The sequence below is a fragment of the Fusarium oxysporum genome, chromosome 1, assembly GCF_000149955.1.
Source record: "Fusarium oxysporum f. sp. lycopersici 4287 chromosome 1, whole genome shotgun sequence".
NCBI classification, from domain to species: domain Eukaryota; kingdom Fungi; phylum Ascomycota; class Sordariomycetes; order Hypocreales; family Nectriaceae; genus Fusarium; species Fusarium oxysporum.
In genome coordinates, this window is record NC_030986.1 from 5,501,004 (window position 1) to 5,512,764 (window position 11,761).

At 47.0% G+C, this 11,761-nt stretch overlaps 9 protein-coding genes across 10 annotated transcripts; 5 read left to right on the forward strand and 4 right to left on the reverse strand.

Moving 5' to 3' along the window:
* Positions 1 to 86: 86 nt before the first annotated feature.
* FOXG_01243 (uncharacterized protein) lies at positions 87 to 1,198 on the forward strand (the record flags this gene model as incomplete). The annotated part of the gene is made up of 2 exons (XM_018378046.1): positions 87 to 300; positions 357 to 1,198. The coding sequence occupies 2 exons, from the start codon at positions 87 to 89 to the stop codon at positions 1,196 to 1,198; spliced, it is 1,056 nt and encodes a 351-aa protein (XP_018233876.1).
* Positions 1,199 to 1,476: 278 nt separating this feature from the next.
* FOXG_18049 (uncharacterized protein) lies at positions 1,477 to 3,136 on the forward strand. 2 transcript variants are annotated; one of them, XM_018398090.1, is made up of 3 exons: positions 1,477 to 1,562; positions 1,620 to 1,893; positions 1,946 to 3,083. In XM_018398090.1, exons 2-3 carry the CDS (start codon positions 1,824 to 1,826, stop codon positions 3,013 to 3,015), a joined length of 1,140 nt encoding a protein of 379 aa, XP_018233878.1. In that variant the 5' UTR covers positions 1,477 to 1,562; positions 1,620 to 1,823; the 3' UTR covers positions 3,016 to 3,083. The 2 variants fall into 2 exon arrangements, with proteins under 2 accessions (XP_018233878.1, XP_018233877.1); XM_018398089.1 differs by having other exon boundaries at positions 1,481 to 1,562; positions 1,613 to 1,893; positions 1,946 to 3,136.
* A 186-nt stretch (positions 3,137 to 3,322) lies between these two features.
* Positions 3,323 to 4,240, forward strand: FOXG_01244 (uncharacterized protein). Its single transcript, XM_018378047.1, has 2 exons — positions 3,323 to 4,130; positions 4,197 to 4,240. Coding segments are annotated over exons 1-2 (714 nt in total). The 5' UTR covers positions 3,323 to 3,417; the 3' UTR covers positions 4,198 to 4,240.
* Positions 4,241 to 4,261: 21 nt separating this feature from the next.
* On the reverse strand, positions 4,262 to 6,898 carry FOXG_01245 (uncharacterized protein). The gene is made up of 5 exons (XM_018378048.1): positions 6,784 to 6,898; positions 6,335 to 6,732; positions 5,705 to 6,287; positions 4,989 to 5,655; positions 4,262 to 4,938 (listed from the first exon to the last, which is right to left on the reverse strand). The coding sequence occupies exons 1-5, from the start codon at positions 6,811 to 6,813 to the stop codon at positions 4,394 to 4,396; spliced, it is 2,223 nt and encodes a 740-aa protein (XP_018233880.1). The 5' UTR covers positions 6,814 to 6,898; the 3' UTR covers positions 4,262 to 4,393.
* A 224-nt stretch (positions 6,899 to 7,122) lies between these two features.
* FOXG_01246 (uncharacterized protein) lies at positions 7,123 to 7,812 on the reverse strand (the record flags this gene model as incomplete). The annotated part of the gene is made up of 3 exons (XM_018378049.1): positions 7,123 to 7,359; positions 7,409 to 7,696; positions 7,747 to 7,812. The coding sequence occupies 3 exons, from the start codon at positions 7,810 to 7,812 to the stop codon at positions 7,123 to 7,125; spliced, it is 591 nt and encodes a 196-aa protein (XP_018233881.1).
* A 979-nt stretch (positions 7,813 to 8,791) lies between these two features.
* On the forward strand, positions 8,792 to 9,706 carry FOXG_01247 (uncharacterized protein; the record flags this gene model as incomplete). Its single annotated transcript, XM_018378050.1, has 1 exon — positions 8,792 to 9,706. The coding sequence occupies one exon, from the start codon at positions 8,792 to 8,794 to the stop codon at positions 9,704 to 9,706; it is 915 nt and encodes a 304-aa protein (XP_018233882.1).
* A 69-nt stretch (positions 9,707 to 9,775) lies between these two features.
* FOXG_01248 (uncharacterized protein) lies at positions 9,776 to 10,547 on the reverse strand. The gene has a single exon (XM_018378051.1). It carries the CDS (start codon positions 10,485 to 10,487, stop codon positions 10,014 to 10,016), a length of 474 nt encoding a protein of 157 aa, XP_018233883.1. The 5' UTR covers positions 10,488 to 10,547; the 3' UTR covers positions 9,776 to 10,013.
* A 253-nt stretch (positions 10,548 to 10,800) lies between these two features.
* Positions 10,801 to 11,473, reverse strand: FOXG_01249 (uncharacterized protein). The gene is made up of 2 exons (XM_018378052.1): positions 11,420 to 11,473; positions 10,801 to 11,356 (listed from the first exon to the last, which is right to left on the reverse strand). The coding sequence occupies exon 2, from the start codon at positions 11,309 to 11,311 to the stop codon at positions 10,841 to 10,843; it is 471 nt and encodes a 156-aa protein (XP_018233884.1). The 5' UTR covers positions 11,312 to 11,356; positions 11,420 to 11,473; the 3' UTR covers positions 10,801 to 10,840.
* FOXG_18050 (uncharacterized protein) lies at positions 11,452 to 11,624 on the forward strand (the record flags this gene model as incomplete). Its single annotated transcript, XM_018398091.1, has 2 exons — positions 11,452 to 11,489; positions 11,534 to 11,624. 2 exons carry the CDS (start codon positions 11,452 to 11,454, stop codon positions 11,622 to 11,624), a joined length of 129 nt encoding a protein of 42 aa, XP_018233885.1.
* Between the last annotated feature and the right edge of the window lie 137 nt (positions 11,625 to 11,761).

Here is an 11,761-nt window from a genome sequence, read left to right on the forward strand (position 1 = left end):
CGTGTGCGATATGTTGAGTGAGTGTATCTTTCCCGCGACACTTTGAAAATATATTACCATTTCTTAACTCTGTTCGCTGTTCTTCCATGGCTTCCACTACATTCAAACAGTATTGGCTACCAGAGAAAAAAGGCTTCGACTCCCTGCAATTGAGAGCTGTTCCAAAGGAATCACCCCAGCTTGGTCAGATCTTGGTCCGCATCAAAGCTGTCTCGTTGAACTGGCGAGATGGTATCGTCGCCATCGGCACTTACCCCTTTCCCGGCCCTGATGCCCTAGTTCCCGGAAGTGATGGTGCTGGTAAGTGACCACTAGCAGTAATAGTCTCCCGTTCACCAACTGACAGGCCTAAACAGGCATCGTCGAAGCGGTCGGGGAGGGTGTGACCGAATGGAAAGAAGGTGATCGTGTAGTCGCCAACTTCACCCAAGAACACATCGCGGGTCGTCTTACTCGAGATGTCGGCTTAACCCAGTTGGGCGGTGAAGCACAGGGCCTTCTCGGGGAGTACTTTATCTTTCCCAAGACAGGCGTGGTTAAGATCCCCGACCACTTATCCTTTGAAGAGGCTTCGTGCCTTCCATGTGCCGCCTTGACGGCTTGGAACGCCTTGTATGGGCTGACTCCTCTCCGGCCAGGCCAAACCGTTCTTCTGCAAGGTACCGGAGGCGTTTCCACTTTTGCGCTGCAGATAGCACACGCCGCTGGAGCCAAGACCATTGTGACTTCGTCATCTGACGATAAACTGGCGAAAGCAAAAGATCTTGGTGCAACTTATGGAATAAACTATAACAAGACTCCCGACTGGGCTGCGGAAGCCATGAAGATCACCAAGGGCAAGGGAGTCGATCACATCATTGAGATCGGGGGAACTTTGACACTTCAGGCATCATTCGATGCGATCGGTTTCAATGGACAGATCCACTGCATTGGGCACATCACCAATCCTGATCCGTTGGGTGCTGGTAAAGACCTTCGAGGTCCTGATGCGGCTTTCCTCGCGTTGGACCGTCTTTGTGTTGTTCGAGGTGTCGTGGTGGGATCCCGAGAGCAGCTACAAGATATGCTGGAGTGTTTTGAGACGAACGATATTCGACCAGTCATTGACCGCATGTTTCCTTTTGAGAAGGCTAGGGAGGCGTATGATCACCTCTGGAGCTCCACGCATACCGGAAAGGTTGTTATTCAGGTTCCATAGACTATTTGAGCAGTAGGCTTTTATTGACAAATGAAATAAGATTGATCTTCTATTTAATTGACTGGCTCTGAACCTTTAATACGAGTCACGAGGCTTGTAATTGGGTTGTAGTGTATTGTTCTTGGTTGAGGTAAATCAATGAACTGGTGGCATGCAAAGCCTCACAACGACGGGATGAATAATCATTGTCAAGCTCTATATCGCTCCACGGGCGCACGTTCTTCCGATCCTCGCCGCCAACTTCTCTTGATGGGGTCAGCTAGTGATTTCTAACGTAACAATCACCGATTATGGAACAAGATAAGCCAAAGAAGAGAAAGGGGTCAAAGCACGACAAGACGGGGTGCTTGACCTGTCGCTATAGGTAATTACTCAAGCAAATGTCCTTCCAGTAGTGCTCACCGCCAACGTCAGACGGAAGAAATGCACAGAAAATACGTTTCCCAATTGTGGAACATGCATTCGACTGAACTTGGAATGTGTTCGAGATCCCATTCGTCGGGTCGTTCCACGTAGTGGCGATGACAATATCCAACCGCTCTTGACTCGGTACCAACTTGATACCCCCCCGACTCAACTATCTCCATTACCACTGAACCTGAACTCTCCCAAGAGACGCCAGGCGATGAATCACTACATCAGAGTACTGTCAGAGCTCTTGACTATAAGTAAAAGCAATAACTCATTTCTGTCTGGTGCGTTGCGTTTCATACTATCGTGATTACGTGTAAACTAAGATCCCTCTAGACTTTCTCCCTCTGGCTATGGAATCACCAGCACTAACTGAAGCCCTCATCGCATACTCATCTGGCCACATGTCACATTCAGACCCAAGTTACACTACAGTGTCACTCACGGCACGGTCTAGAGCCTTATGTGAACTGTCAATGACGATCAGCCACCCAGACCAAACTGCTTCAGTCACTGAAACCGCACTATCCGCTTGTCTTATTCTTTTGACTTCTGAGGTGTGCTTAGGAAGTCACCAGAGCTGGTATAATCACCTTGTCGGAGCCAAACATCTCATCGCTTGTGCTCAAAGTCAGGCTGATGGGTCGCTCGTTCAGGGAGCTCAGGCACTGAGGTTGACATCAGAGGGGCGATGGATCCTCCGTAACTTTGCGTACCACGATATCATTGGTGGTGTAACCCTGGGAACAAAACCTCTGCTCAGTCCCGAATATCTAAAGGATATTACACACGAGTTTGATACCTACTTGGGTGTTGCTTCACCGCTTCTTGTATACATAGGCCAAACAACCTGCCTAAGTCTCAACCCCACCGATATCGACTCGGGTATTCACCCGTCAAGAAACCACCTGAGCATCCAGCATGAGATCGAAAGCTGGAAGTGTCTTACAGGAACCCCCTCAACTCTTCAGGCTGCAGCCTATGCATACCGCGGTGCTGCGCTTATCTATCTTTACCGAAAGATGCGCCGCCATCTTGAAATAGATAGCAATTACTCCCTCACCTATGGGATGCCATTGAGCACTCTGAATGAAAAGTTTCAGACGATCGTGGCGAACACTTTGGATAGTATTGGGCAAGTACCCGAAAACGACGTTTCCGAGTCCTCCCTTCTGTTTCCTCTGTTTATTGTTGGAGGGGAAGTTGAACGTACTGATCAAATGGAATTTGTTCGTACGAGACTACAAGTGTCATATAACAAACGAAGATTTCGCAACATCTCGCGAGCGCTAGAAGTACTGGAGGAGCTGTGGGTTTATCGCCTGATTCAGGATGTCGTGGGCGGGGAACGACCAGATTGGGAGGATATCTTGAAGTCTAGCCAAGAGCCATTACTTCTAACATGAGGGAATCGCACGCAAGTTCTAGACCGGATTACAAAGGTAGCTATTGACTGTCGCCATATCTCAGTGACTACTCTTTCGACTGTAGAGACTTTGCCAGTGACTGTTACATGTTTGCTAAATCTATATTATGGGTTTAATGTATGCTAATTGGACGTTTCATATTTTGATACTATTTGATTTCAAGCACCAGCCCAACCGGGGCCTCCCCGATTATCCAGTTCGGGAAATCCACGGTCAAGATCATTCTCTCTGCTTACGGTTTCCGATATAAAGTGACCCCGCTTCAGTCATATCATCTGACCTGGGGCAATATAATACTCAATATCTTGCCCACTTCATTGCAGATAACTAGTCCTCAAATCCATCTCTCAAAGTCATCACACCAAACAGCCAGCTTTCAATATGACCACCAAAACCCCGCACATTCCCCATGTCCACCTCCTTTGCATGGAGGAACAATTCATCGACGCCTTCAACGTCGCTCGCAAGAGCCGCAAGCTGCCCGATTCCATCTCAATCGAGATCCACAACTGCGCTCTATCCCAACTCTCAAGCAAAGTCAAATTTGATACCGTCGTCTCACCGGCCAACTCCTACGGCCGTCTTGACGGCGCTTTTGACGACGCGATTTCTCGGCAGTTTTCACCGCGCGATGATTACCATGCTCTTACGGGCGTTGCGCAAGCTCAGCTGTACAAAACGTGGCGTGGTTTCGCACCGCCCGGAACATGTACTTTGGTAGAAATCCCCAAGGAGTTCGAAACAAGATCGCGGAATGTTTATGGGACGCGGCGTGTTGCACTATGCCCGACGATGCGTATGCCTGCTGACGTGAGATGGGATAAAGAGGTTGTGTATGAGTGTATCTGGAGTTTGCTTTGTGCGATCGACAACCACAATCACGATGCCTCTGAATATGATCAGATCCAGAGCGTTCTTATGACTCCGTTGGCAACAGGTGTAGGAAGGGTGAGCCCGGAAAAATGGGCGCTGCAGACTGTTCTGGCTATGAAGCATTTCGTAGAGGCTTCTGATAATCCGGAGAAATGGAGTTCTTTGCAGTGGGCTGATCTAGGCAGAACTTGTGCTGAGACGCAACTTACTTGGACAAAGTAGTATGTCCGATTACGGATTATGTCACTTAAACATGAGTTATCAATGAAGGCTGATGCATGGTGCAGGAAGCCGATTACCGAGTTCGCAATGCCGTGTTATCTGTCTGAGGATTAACCGTACAGCTGCCAATCCCCGATAGATCTATGACGCAAGACTGTGCTTAGTACTATTATGTTCCAGGTTGACTCTTATATTTATCCTCAAACTGGCGGCCAGTAATGCTTACACAACGTTGTGATCTCATTGCAAAGTCTCGCAGAAGTTAAGCTCCAAGATTTGCAGATGCGCGCCAACTCTGCCATATCTCGTAAAGGGCAATCTCATGATAATGAACAAAATCAAAGTCACCCGTTTTCCATCTGCAATGGATACATGTTGATATATCACCCATTTCACCACCGTCCGATGTCTCATGATGACAGGCCAGGGAGCGACAAAGCGGATGCAGTTTCCGGTATGGATACGACCACTCAGAAAGTACATTCCCCGTGACATCCTCAAAGCACACCGCGCATTTCCAATTTTGTTCGGAAGCGCCAGTGGGTTCATGGTTGTAGCGATCTGCTAATCCGCAAGAACTTGATGCCCCAAGGGTCTTGATGAGCTCGTCAAGCTGGTATTGTTTAACGTCCCATGAGTCATCATTGTTCTGTAAGCATACCGCGAAAGATACTCCCAGTAGGGGTTTAATCAGTTCTGATATGCAATGTGCGATGAACTGAGGGGATGCCTGCAAGCCTTTTGTATAGCGGTTGAAGTGTTTTTGGAATCCGGACATAAAGACTCTCACTTCGGCTTCGCCAGAACCTGAGTAGTAGGAATTAGCGCTGTTGATATACATGGTAAACGGTTCTTACGATCGGTGGTGCCTTTCGAGGCGGCTTTGAAGAGACAGAAAAGCCTGGCGAGTATGCCTTTGAAGTGTTCATAGCTCTCTGCACTAGGCGCTACTCCCCTCATACGTAAAGAAATTGTAAGTGAATCTCGAAAGTCCTTAATGTAGCGCGATCCGCAAAGATAGATCTCATTAGCGCGAGTATCGTGTAATTCCTGGTAGAATCTACTAAGTCCTATTAGGGATTGATCGTGAATGGAGTCAAGATATCGGCGGCCGTTGGACGATACAGGGAGCTCCAATCCCCACGATGAAAGCGCCAAACAAAAGGTGTGCCATTTGCTTTCTTGGCCGTCCTTTTCGCGGTAGTTTCCCATGATTGGAAACTTGCAGGCATGGCAGTAGTATGCAGCCTCTCGACAAAAGTGTAACATGCAATAGATTCTACTGTCGATTAGATGATAATCACTGTCCTCAGTGAAGACTATCTCGCATCGATCACACGTGAAGTGGTGTGCGTGGTACCGACGATCAAGTACTGCTACAAAGTCACCTATAATGGTCTCCTGGCATTTGTGGCACTGTATATCCCGTCGTCGAATATAGTCTTCCTCACATAGTGGCTCTGACTGAATGCCATTTTCCTCTTTCGATAGGCGATAGCCATTTTGGAGAGAAACCCCGCAGTCCTAAGTAATTGGCGTTAGCTGAGATAGTTCGACCTTGTCTTGTACTTACAGAGCAGGTGAAACATCCGACATGCCACGTTTCGCCTAATACTCTCACTTCATGGCCAGTGATAGTCTTGTGACAGCCATAGCAAGTAGATGTGCTGACAAGCGCATAAGGCCGGAATATTTGGACGTCCGACCAGCTGCCAACCTTTTCGGTTCGGAATGACGGTCGCACTAAATCTTTGGCGAATGAAATTGCCTTCTCTCGGGAGACTCTCACCAAAGAAGCAGATTTCTTTTGAGACTGCGCTGGACCTGTATCCACCTCTCTGGCCGTCCCCGTATCAGAGTCCACGTCTTCGATTTCTAGTTGCTTCATCTCAGCTTGAGCTTTAATGAAGACCCGTCTGTATGCCTGGCTGTTGATAACGAGATGGTCGAACTCAAAATCGAGCTCAGAAGGTGCATTACCGGAAAAGGCCTCGAGGTGAAAGAAACTGAGGTTGGCAGAATCGTTATCGAAAATTGACTCAGAGTCCATCTTGACGCTCGGGTTGCAGGATCGCAGGGACTGGGCTTCTGAGGCAGCCGCTTTTATCCTCGCTGTATTCTGCCGAATGTCCTTCTGGATGTTGGATAAAGTCTCACTAGCCATCTTAGTATGAAGATAACGATGAATATCATTTCCACTTACAGTTCAAGAAGATTCAAAAGAAAGGTAATAGATGACTGCTGCCCTCTGAGCGCACCTAGCAGCTCCTTCAGGCGGTCTTGGTTCCAGATAAACTTGATCTTAGCCCAGACTCCTGGGTTCTTAGATCGAAGACTTCGTGTTTCTGCCTCGAGGCAGCTGAACACAACCATGCATCCAGTTAACGCTGTTTCAAAAGCCGTCCAGATTTCTGTTTTCGATGCCCATGCTTGTGCAAGGTCATCTCTTCGAAGGATCTTCATTTGCAGTTCTGATAAACCGATACTTATTATAGTTGACTCGGAGCATATCATGGCGATGACTGCTGGGACGTCTTGATATTCTCCTGCGAGATCGTGGAGCTTCTTGCATGTTGAGAGACATGTCGCAGTCAATCCGACCTAAGCAGATATTAGTTTTCTATGGTTACAAATGCTGGTAGCGCTGTTTACCACCGAGCTCGCGATAGACAGCGGATCCATCGCGAAATGTTCAATATCAGGTTTCAATCATCAAAGCTGTGAAAAAGACTCCGTGAAAAAGACAATAGAGCCTTGAAAAATGAGGGGTTACGTCTTTTTATTGAAACGAGGCTCCCGGTGAGAGCCTAGAGAGCTGAGCTCATGGTGTGCACAGCCTCATTAGACAGCCCCAGGTTCCAAAGTGGCTGCTAAGGCTGACTTGGGATTCCGCAGTCCACGTAGAAATTGAGTCAGGATTCTCTACTCAAAACGTCGATACAAATAAAGCTGTCGTTTGTGACGATATTTACTTCAACCTAACTGGACCCCTTATTCGTTGTCGCTATCAACGATGAGCTGAGTAATGACAACTTTCATTTCCATTCCAGGATATGTCGCAACATGGAACTCGATCACCTGATCATTCCCATAGTTATCCTTTCCCTTATACCGATTTTCCGAAGTGATACTATTGCCTTGCCTGGTGGCAATCTCAAGGCCTGTTTTCGCAGAATCTGATTCGACAACCCCAGCCTTGAAGCCTCCCATCAGCGGAGCATCAAGTCCCTAGCAAACAGTAAGCTCTAGTTGAGGTTTGATTTATAGTGCTACTTACAATGGCGAAGTGAAATCGATGACTTTCGTCTAAATGTGCCCAGAAAGAGAGGCCGGTAGATGTCCCCGACACATCATTGTACGCAGTGAACGTCATTTGTCCATAGGGACCCACCGACTCAGGCGCCGTAAGACCCACCGACTCAGGCGCCGTAAGGTACATTCCAGCATTAAAATAGCTCTTTTCGAGAACTATATTGAACTGAGTGGCGTTCTGGACTGTGCATTGATACCAGCGATGCTTATCACGAATCTCATCTGAGGGGCGAGGGGTCATCGCATTCAGAGTCTATGAATAGTCAGAAAAGAACGTCGTGATTTAAGTTCGGATGATCATACGTCTTTCACCATTGATATCAGCTTCAGTTGATGATCAAGAACGGTGGCGATGTCGATAATAACCATTTTGTGCGTTGGAGATCGATTATATGATGTCTTGGCTTCTGCTGGAGTAGGCTGAGAGAAACAAGAACACACGCATTCACAATGAGGAATCCACGCCTGCATTTATATCTCATCCAACTTCCAAGTGTTTGCGTCCAGATGTTCGATCTATCTGAACTATTGAACCTTAAGTTCTTAGACGCGATGATAGAAACGCGGGGCAACCCATCCTGACGATTACTCTTCCTTTGATTTCTATTCCATGAATAATGGATACACACAATTTGCACGTCAAATGGAGAAGAGTGTCACATTCTGTTCAATCTGTTGTGGTTGGGTGTAGTTCATCTACGTTGCGGTTGGTACTTGGACGTTTCGATCAAAGTAGTCAGGATATCTTTTCTGGCAAGAGCATGCTGAAATTTGAACCAAGATTAGTGATGAACTATTATTCCACTATACTCTCAGCCGCAGGCGTATACTGGCGAATGGGGGTTAGCTATCTGGTTGCTTGACTTTAGCTCGTATCAAAACGTCTGTCCTGACGATCAGCTTTCATCTACTAGACGTGGTGGCAGGTCACTGGGACAGCAACCTTCATTCAGCAGGAAATTAACCAAACATAGAATATTTCGTTATGCATAAAATAACTCTCTTCTGGGCTGATATACTGCTCGGAATTAATTAACACTTAGCAGTCAAAAGGATCAGAGCCAAGCATTCAAAGTGGGGGTTCAACAAGATCGATGATTGGCTAGCTCGCATTTTATTGCCCTTCATTGGATGTTCAAGCAGGACCTTCATAAAGTTCCTATTTTATGATGCAGCAGTATTTAATGACATGCGAGACTCCTTGCTTCCCGGCTCCTTAGTATTCTTAAGTCCGGAGTCCGTACACATATTTAAGCGCGGGCATCGTCACTGATCTCTCGAAATTCCTCCTCCATATCAGTTCACACAAAGACGAAAACATCATTATCAGACCTTAATTCCAATCACAATGTCTACAGTTCAAACATATCCTTTTGACCCAACCAAAGATATACCTCCCCTCGCTGGGAAGGTGATCTTCATCACTGGCGCAAACACCGGTCTTGGAAAAGCCACTGCTATTGAACTGGCCAAACACTCTCCTGCCCATATCTACATTACTTCACGAAACTCCGCCAAGGGGAATGCTGCGCTTGAGGAAGTCAAGAAGACAGCCAGTGAAGGCATCAAGGTATCTCTGTTGGAGCTTGATCTCTCCAGTTTTGAAAGCATAAAGTCTGCTGCTGCCGAGTTTCTCAAACGCGAGGACAGACTTGACGTTCTCTTGCTGAACGCTGGTGTCATGGGTGCTCCACCTACCCTGACAAAAGATGGTTATGAGATGCATATGGGAACCAACCACCTCGGGCATGCTTTGCTTCTCAAGCTTCTCAAACCAGTCCTTGACAAGACTCCCGATGCTCGTGCCGTGCATCTCAGTTCTGCCGGATTCCGTCATGTCGGGCCAGCTGGTATCGAATTCGATACCCTCAAGTCCGCAAAGAGCGAGACGGCTTTACCTTACCGGTATGCCCAGAGCAAACTTGCGTGTCTTCTTTATGCAAGAGAAGCATCCAAGCGATACCCCAATTTCAAGAACATCGCCATCAACCCAGGCGAAGTTCAAACGGAGCTTTTTACTCGCGAGGCAGGAGATGATTTGATGAAACACCTCCAAGAGAATGTCGCCTCCAAACTCGCAATTCCTATTTCTGAGGGTGTCAAGAATCATCTTTGGGCTACTACGTCACCGGATATTAAGAATGGAGAATTTTATGAACCTGTTGGAAAGACTGGTGGGTTGGAGGGACATGGCTTGGATGATGAGATGGCGAAGAAGCTTTGGGGTTGGACGGAGGAGCAGCTTAAAGACCAGGCCCTGTAATGTTATGTTCTTGCTCAGCCTGTATGGAATAACATCGTGCGTGGTTCAGCTTAACCAGGATGATAAAATGCCAGTCTTTACTGATGTAAGGGTATGCCAACTTGAGTAGTATTTTTTCACACTTTGGAAATATAGCATAGGTTATCCACTTCCTCTAAGTCTCCCCAAAAGTCTTCCAGGATTAATTGAAAGATACAATTCTAGATCTGATTATCAAGAAATTTATAGAAGAATGAACAGTCATGCAAATGCCCATCCGCACTCTCAGCATATTGTGGACAAACTCCCCATTCCGTATACCCAAGCTTCAAGTAAACCCTCTAGCCGGCGTATCCGATGCTGTATCCAGCAACACCATAGTCTTACCCAATTCCTCCTTTGCGAACCTCTCCGCCATCTCCATTAGCTTCCTCCCCAGTCCATGACCTCTTTCTGCTGCGGAAACCAATAGCTTGCCGACTTCGACTTTGTGAGCATGAGTTTCCTTGGGATGGGTTACGAGCGAAATCGTTCCGACTGCTGTGGTGTCACGGGCGAGCACAAATAGGGTAGCTCTGGGGTTGAGGCCGAATAGTTGAGGTGATTGCGAGGACCAGAATTCCGTGGCTTTGGTGGTGGAGAGAGGTGCGTGGAAGCCGATTGAGGATGCAGAAGGGTCCTCGTTGACGCAGGATAAAAGTAGTTGAGTGAGTGAGGGATTCCATCGTTCTAGTTCCTCAGGACTAGTAATTTGATGTAGGGTGAACCCCGTTGGGAATTCGAGAGCAGCTGAAGAGCCCATTGTATTACAGTAAATCAGGAATAATTCAAATTTGCTATATGAGGTATAACTGTCCTACCACCTCACTATATATATAAAGTTAGTATAATTGTACCCATGAGTCATTTGTAGATAGTGACCGAGCTAAATTATGTTATAAAATCACTTATCTCTTATTCTCTTTACAGAATGCGATGCCTCGGCTATCTTCGGAGGCTCATGCCGAACCAGATATCCCGTAACTCAATAGACGCTACTATTCTGAGGCTTATCGTTGATAAACTTGCTACCATGAATCATGAATTAATAATGGTGATTCACGCCCTTCGCACGACATCGGCGTCTTAAAGTCAATTATCCCGCACCCCGCTCCCTTAAACAGGCCAATTGTCGACAAGTTCTCGAAGACCCTCCAATCTAACCGGCTTCTTGAACGTCGTGTTCATTCCAAACTCATCCACCATTCGCCGATTCTCTGTTGCAATATCCCCTGCCACAAGTCCAACGATGATAGCAGGCTGAAGATTGTTCTCGCTCTCATGCTGTCTTATAAGAAGTGAAGCTTGCATGCCGCCCATGACAGGCATGGAAATATCCAACAAGATCATTTTGCATTGCTCGGGGTGCGCTTTGTATTTGTCGACGACTTCTTGGCCGTTCCAGGCGATGTTGTATTTGAGACCGAGTTTATCGAAGTGGTGCTTCATCAATTTCATGTTGACTTTGTTGTCGTCGACTAAAAGGTACTCGGCATCTTCAGCCCATGAATTCGCTTCCTCAGGGCCTCCCTTAGAGGGGACTGTTTGCGTGGAAACGTCTGATACTTTATTATCTGTTCCACTCATTTTCGCTGTTTCATATATCTGCTGATTGTGATTAGACGCGGGGTCCTATGCTGTACGCGTCAGCGTCCGAGCTTCATACTCATCGACAGTTTGGTGGCTTAAACGAACCGCGTTGAATCAAGATTTATAGAGGAAACCTAATGAGAATTGAGACTGAGATGGGCGAGGATGAAAGTGAGTGAGATTAGAGAAAGGGCAGCCTCTTGACCTTTGTTGTCGTAGCATTCAACGGTTGACTAAGCCGTCGTGGAGCATGAAGGATTATATCTGGGTCTCAGAGGCATTGCGATCAGCGCTCTCAGTGGGCCAGTAAAATTGCTAGTGTCTGCCTTGCAAAATTGAAATAATTCGAGGATAGCTCATGTATTAGATTTGGTCCTATAGTCAGTATGCTGGAGTATAGAGTTGCAGGATATGCCCTGATTGGTCATCGCGTATGCGCTGAAGTCC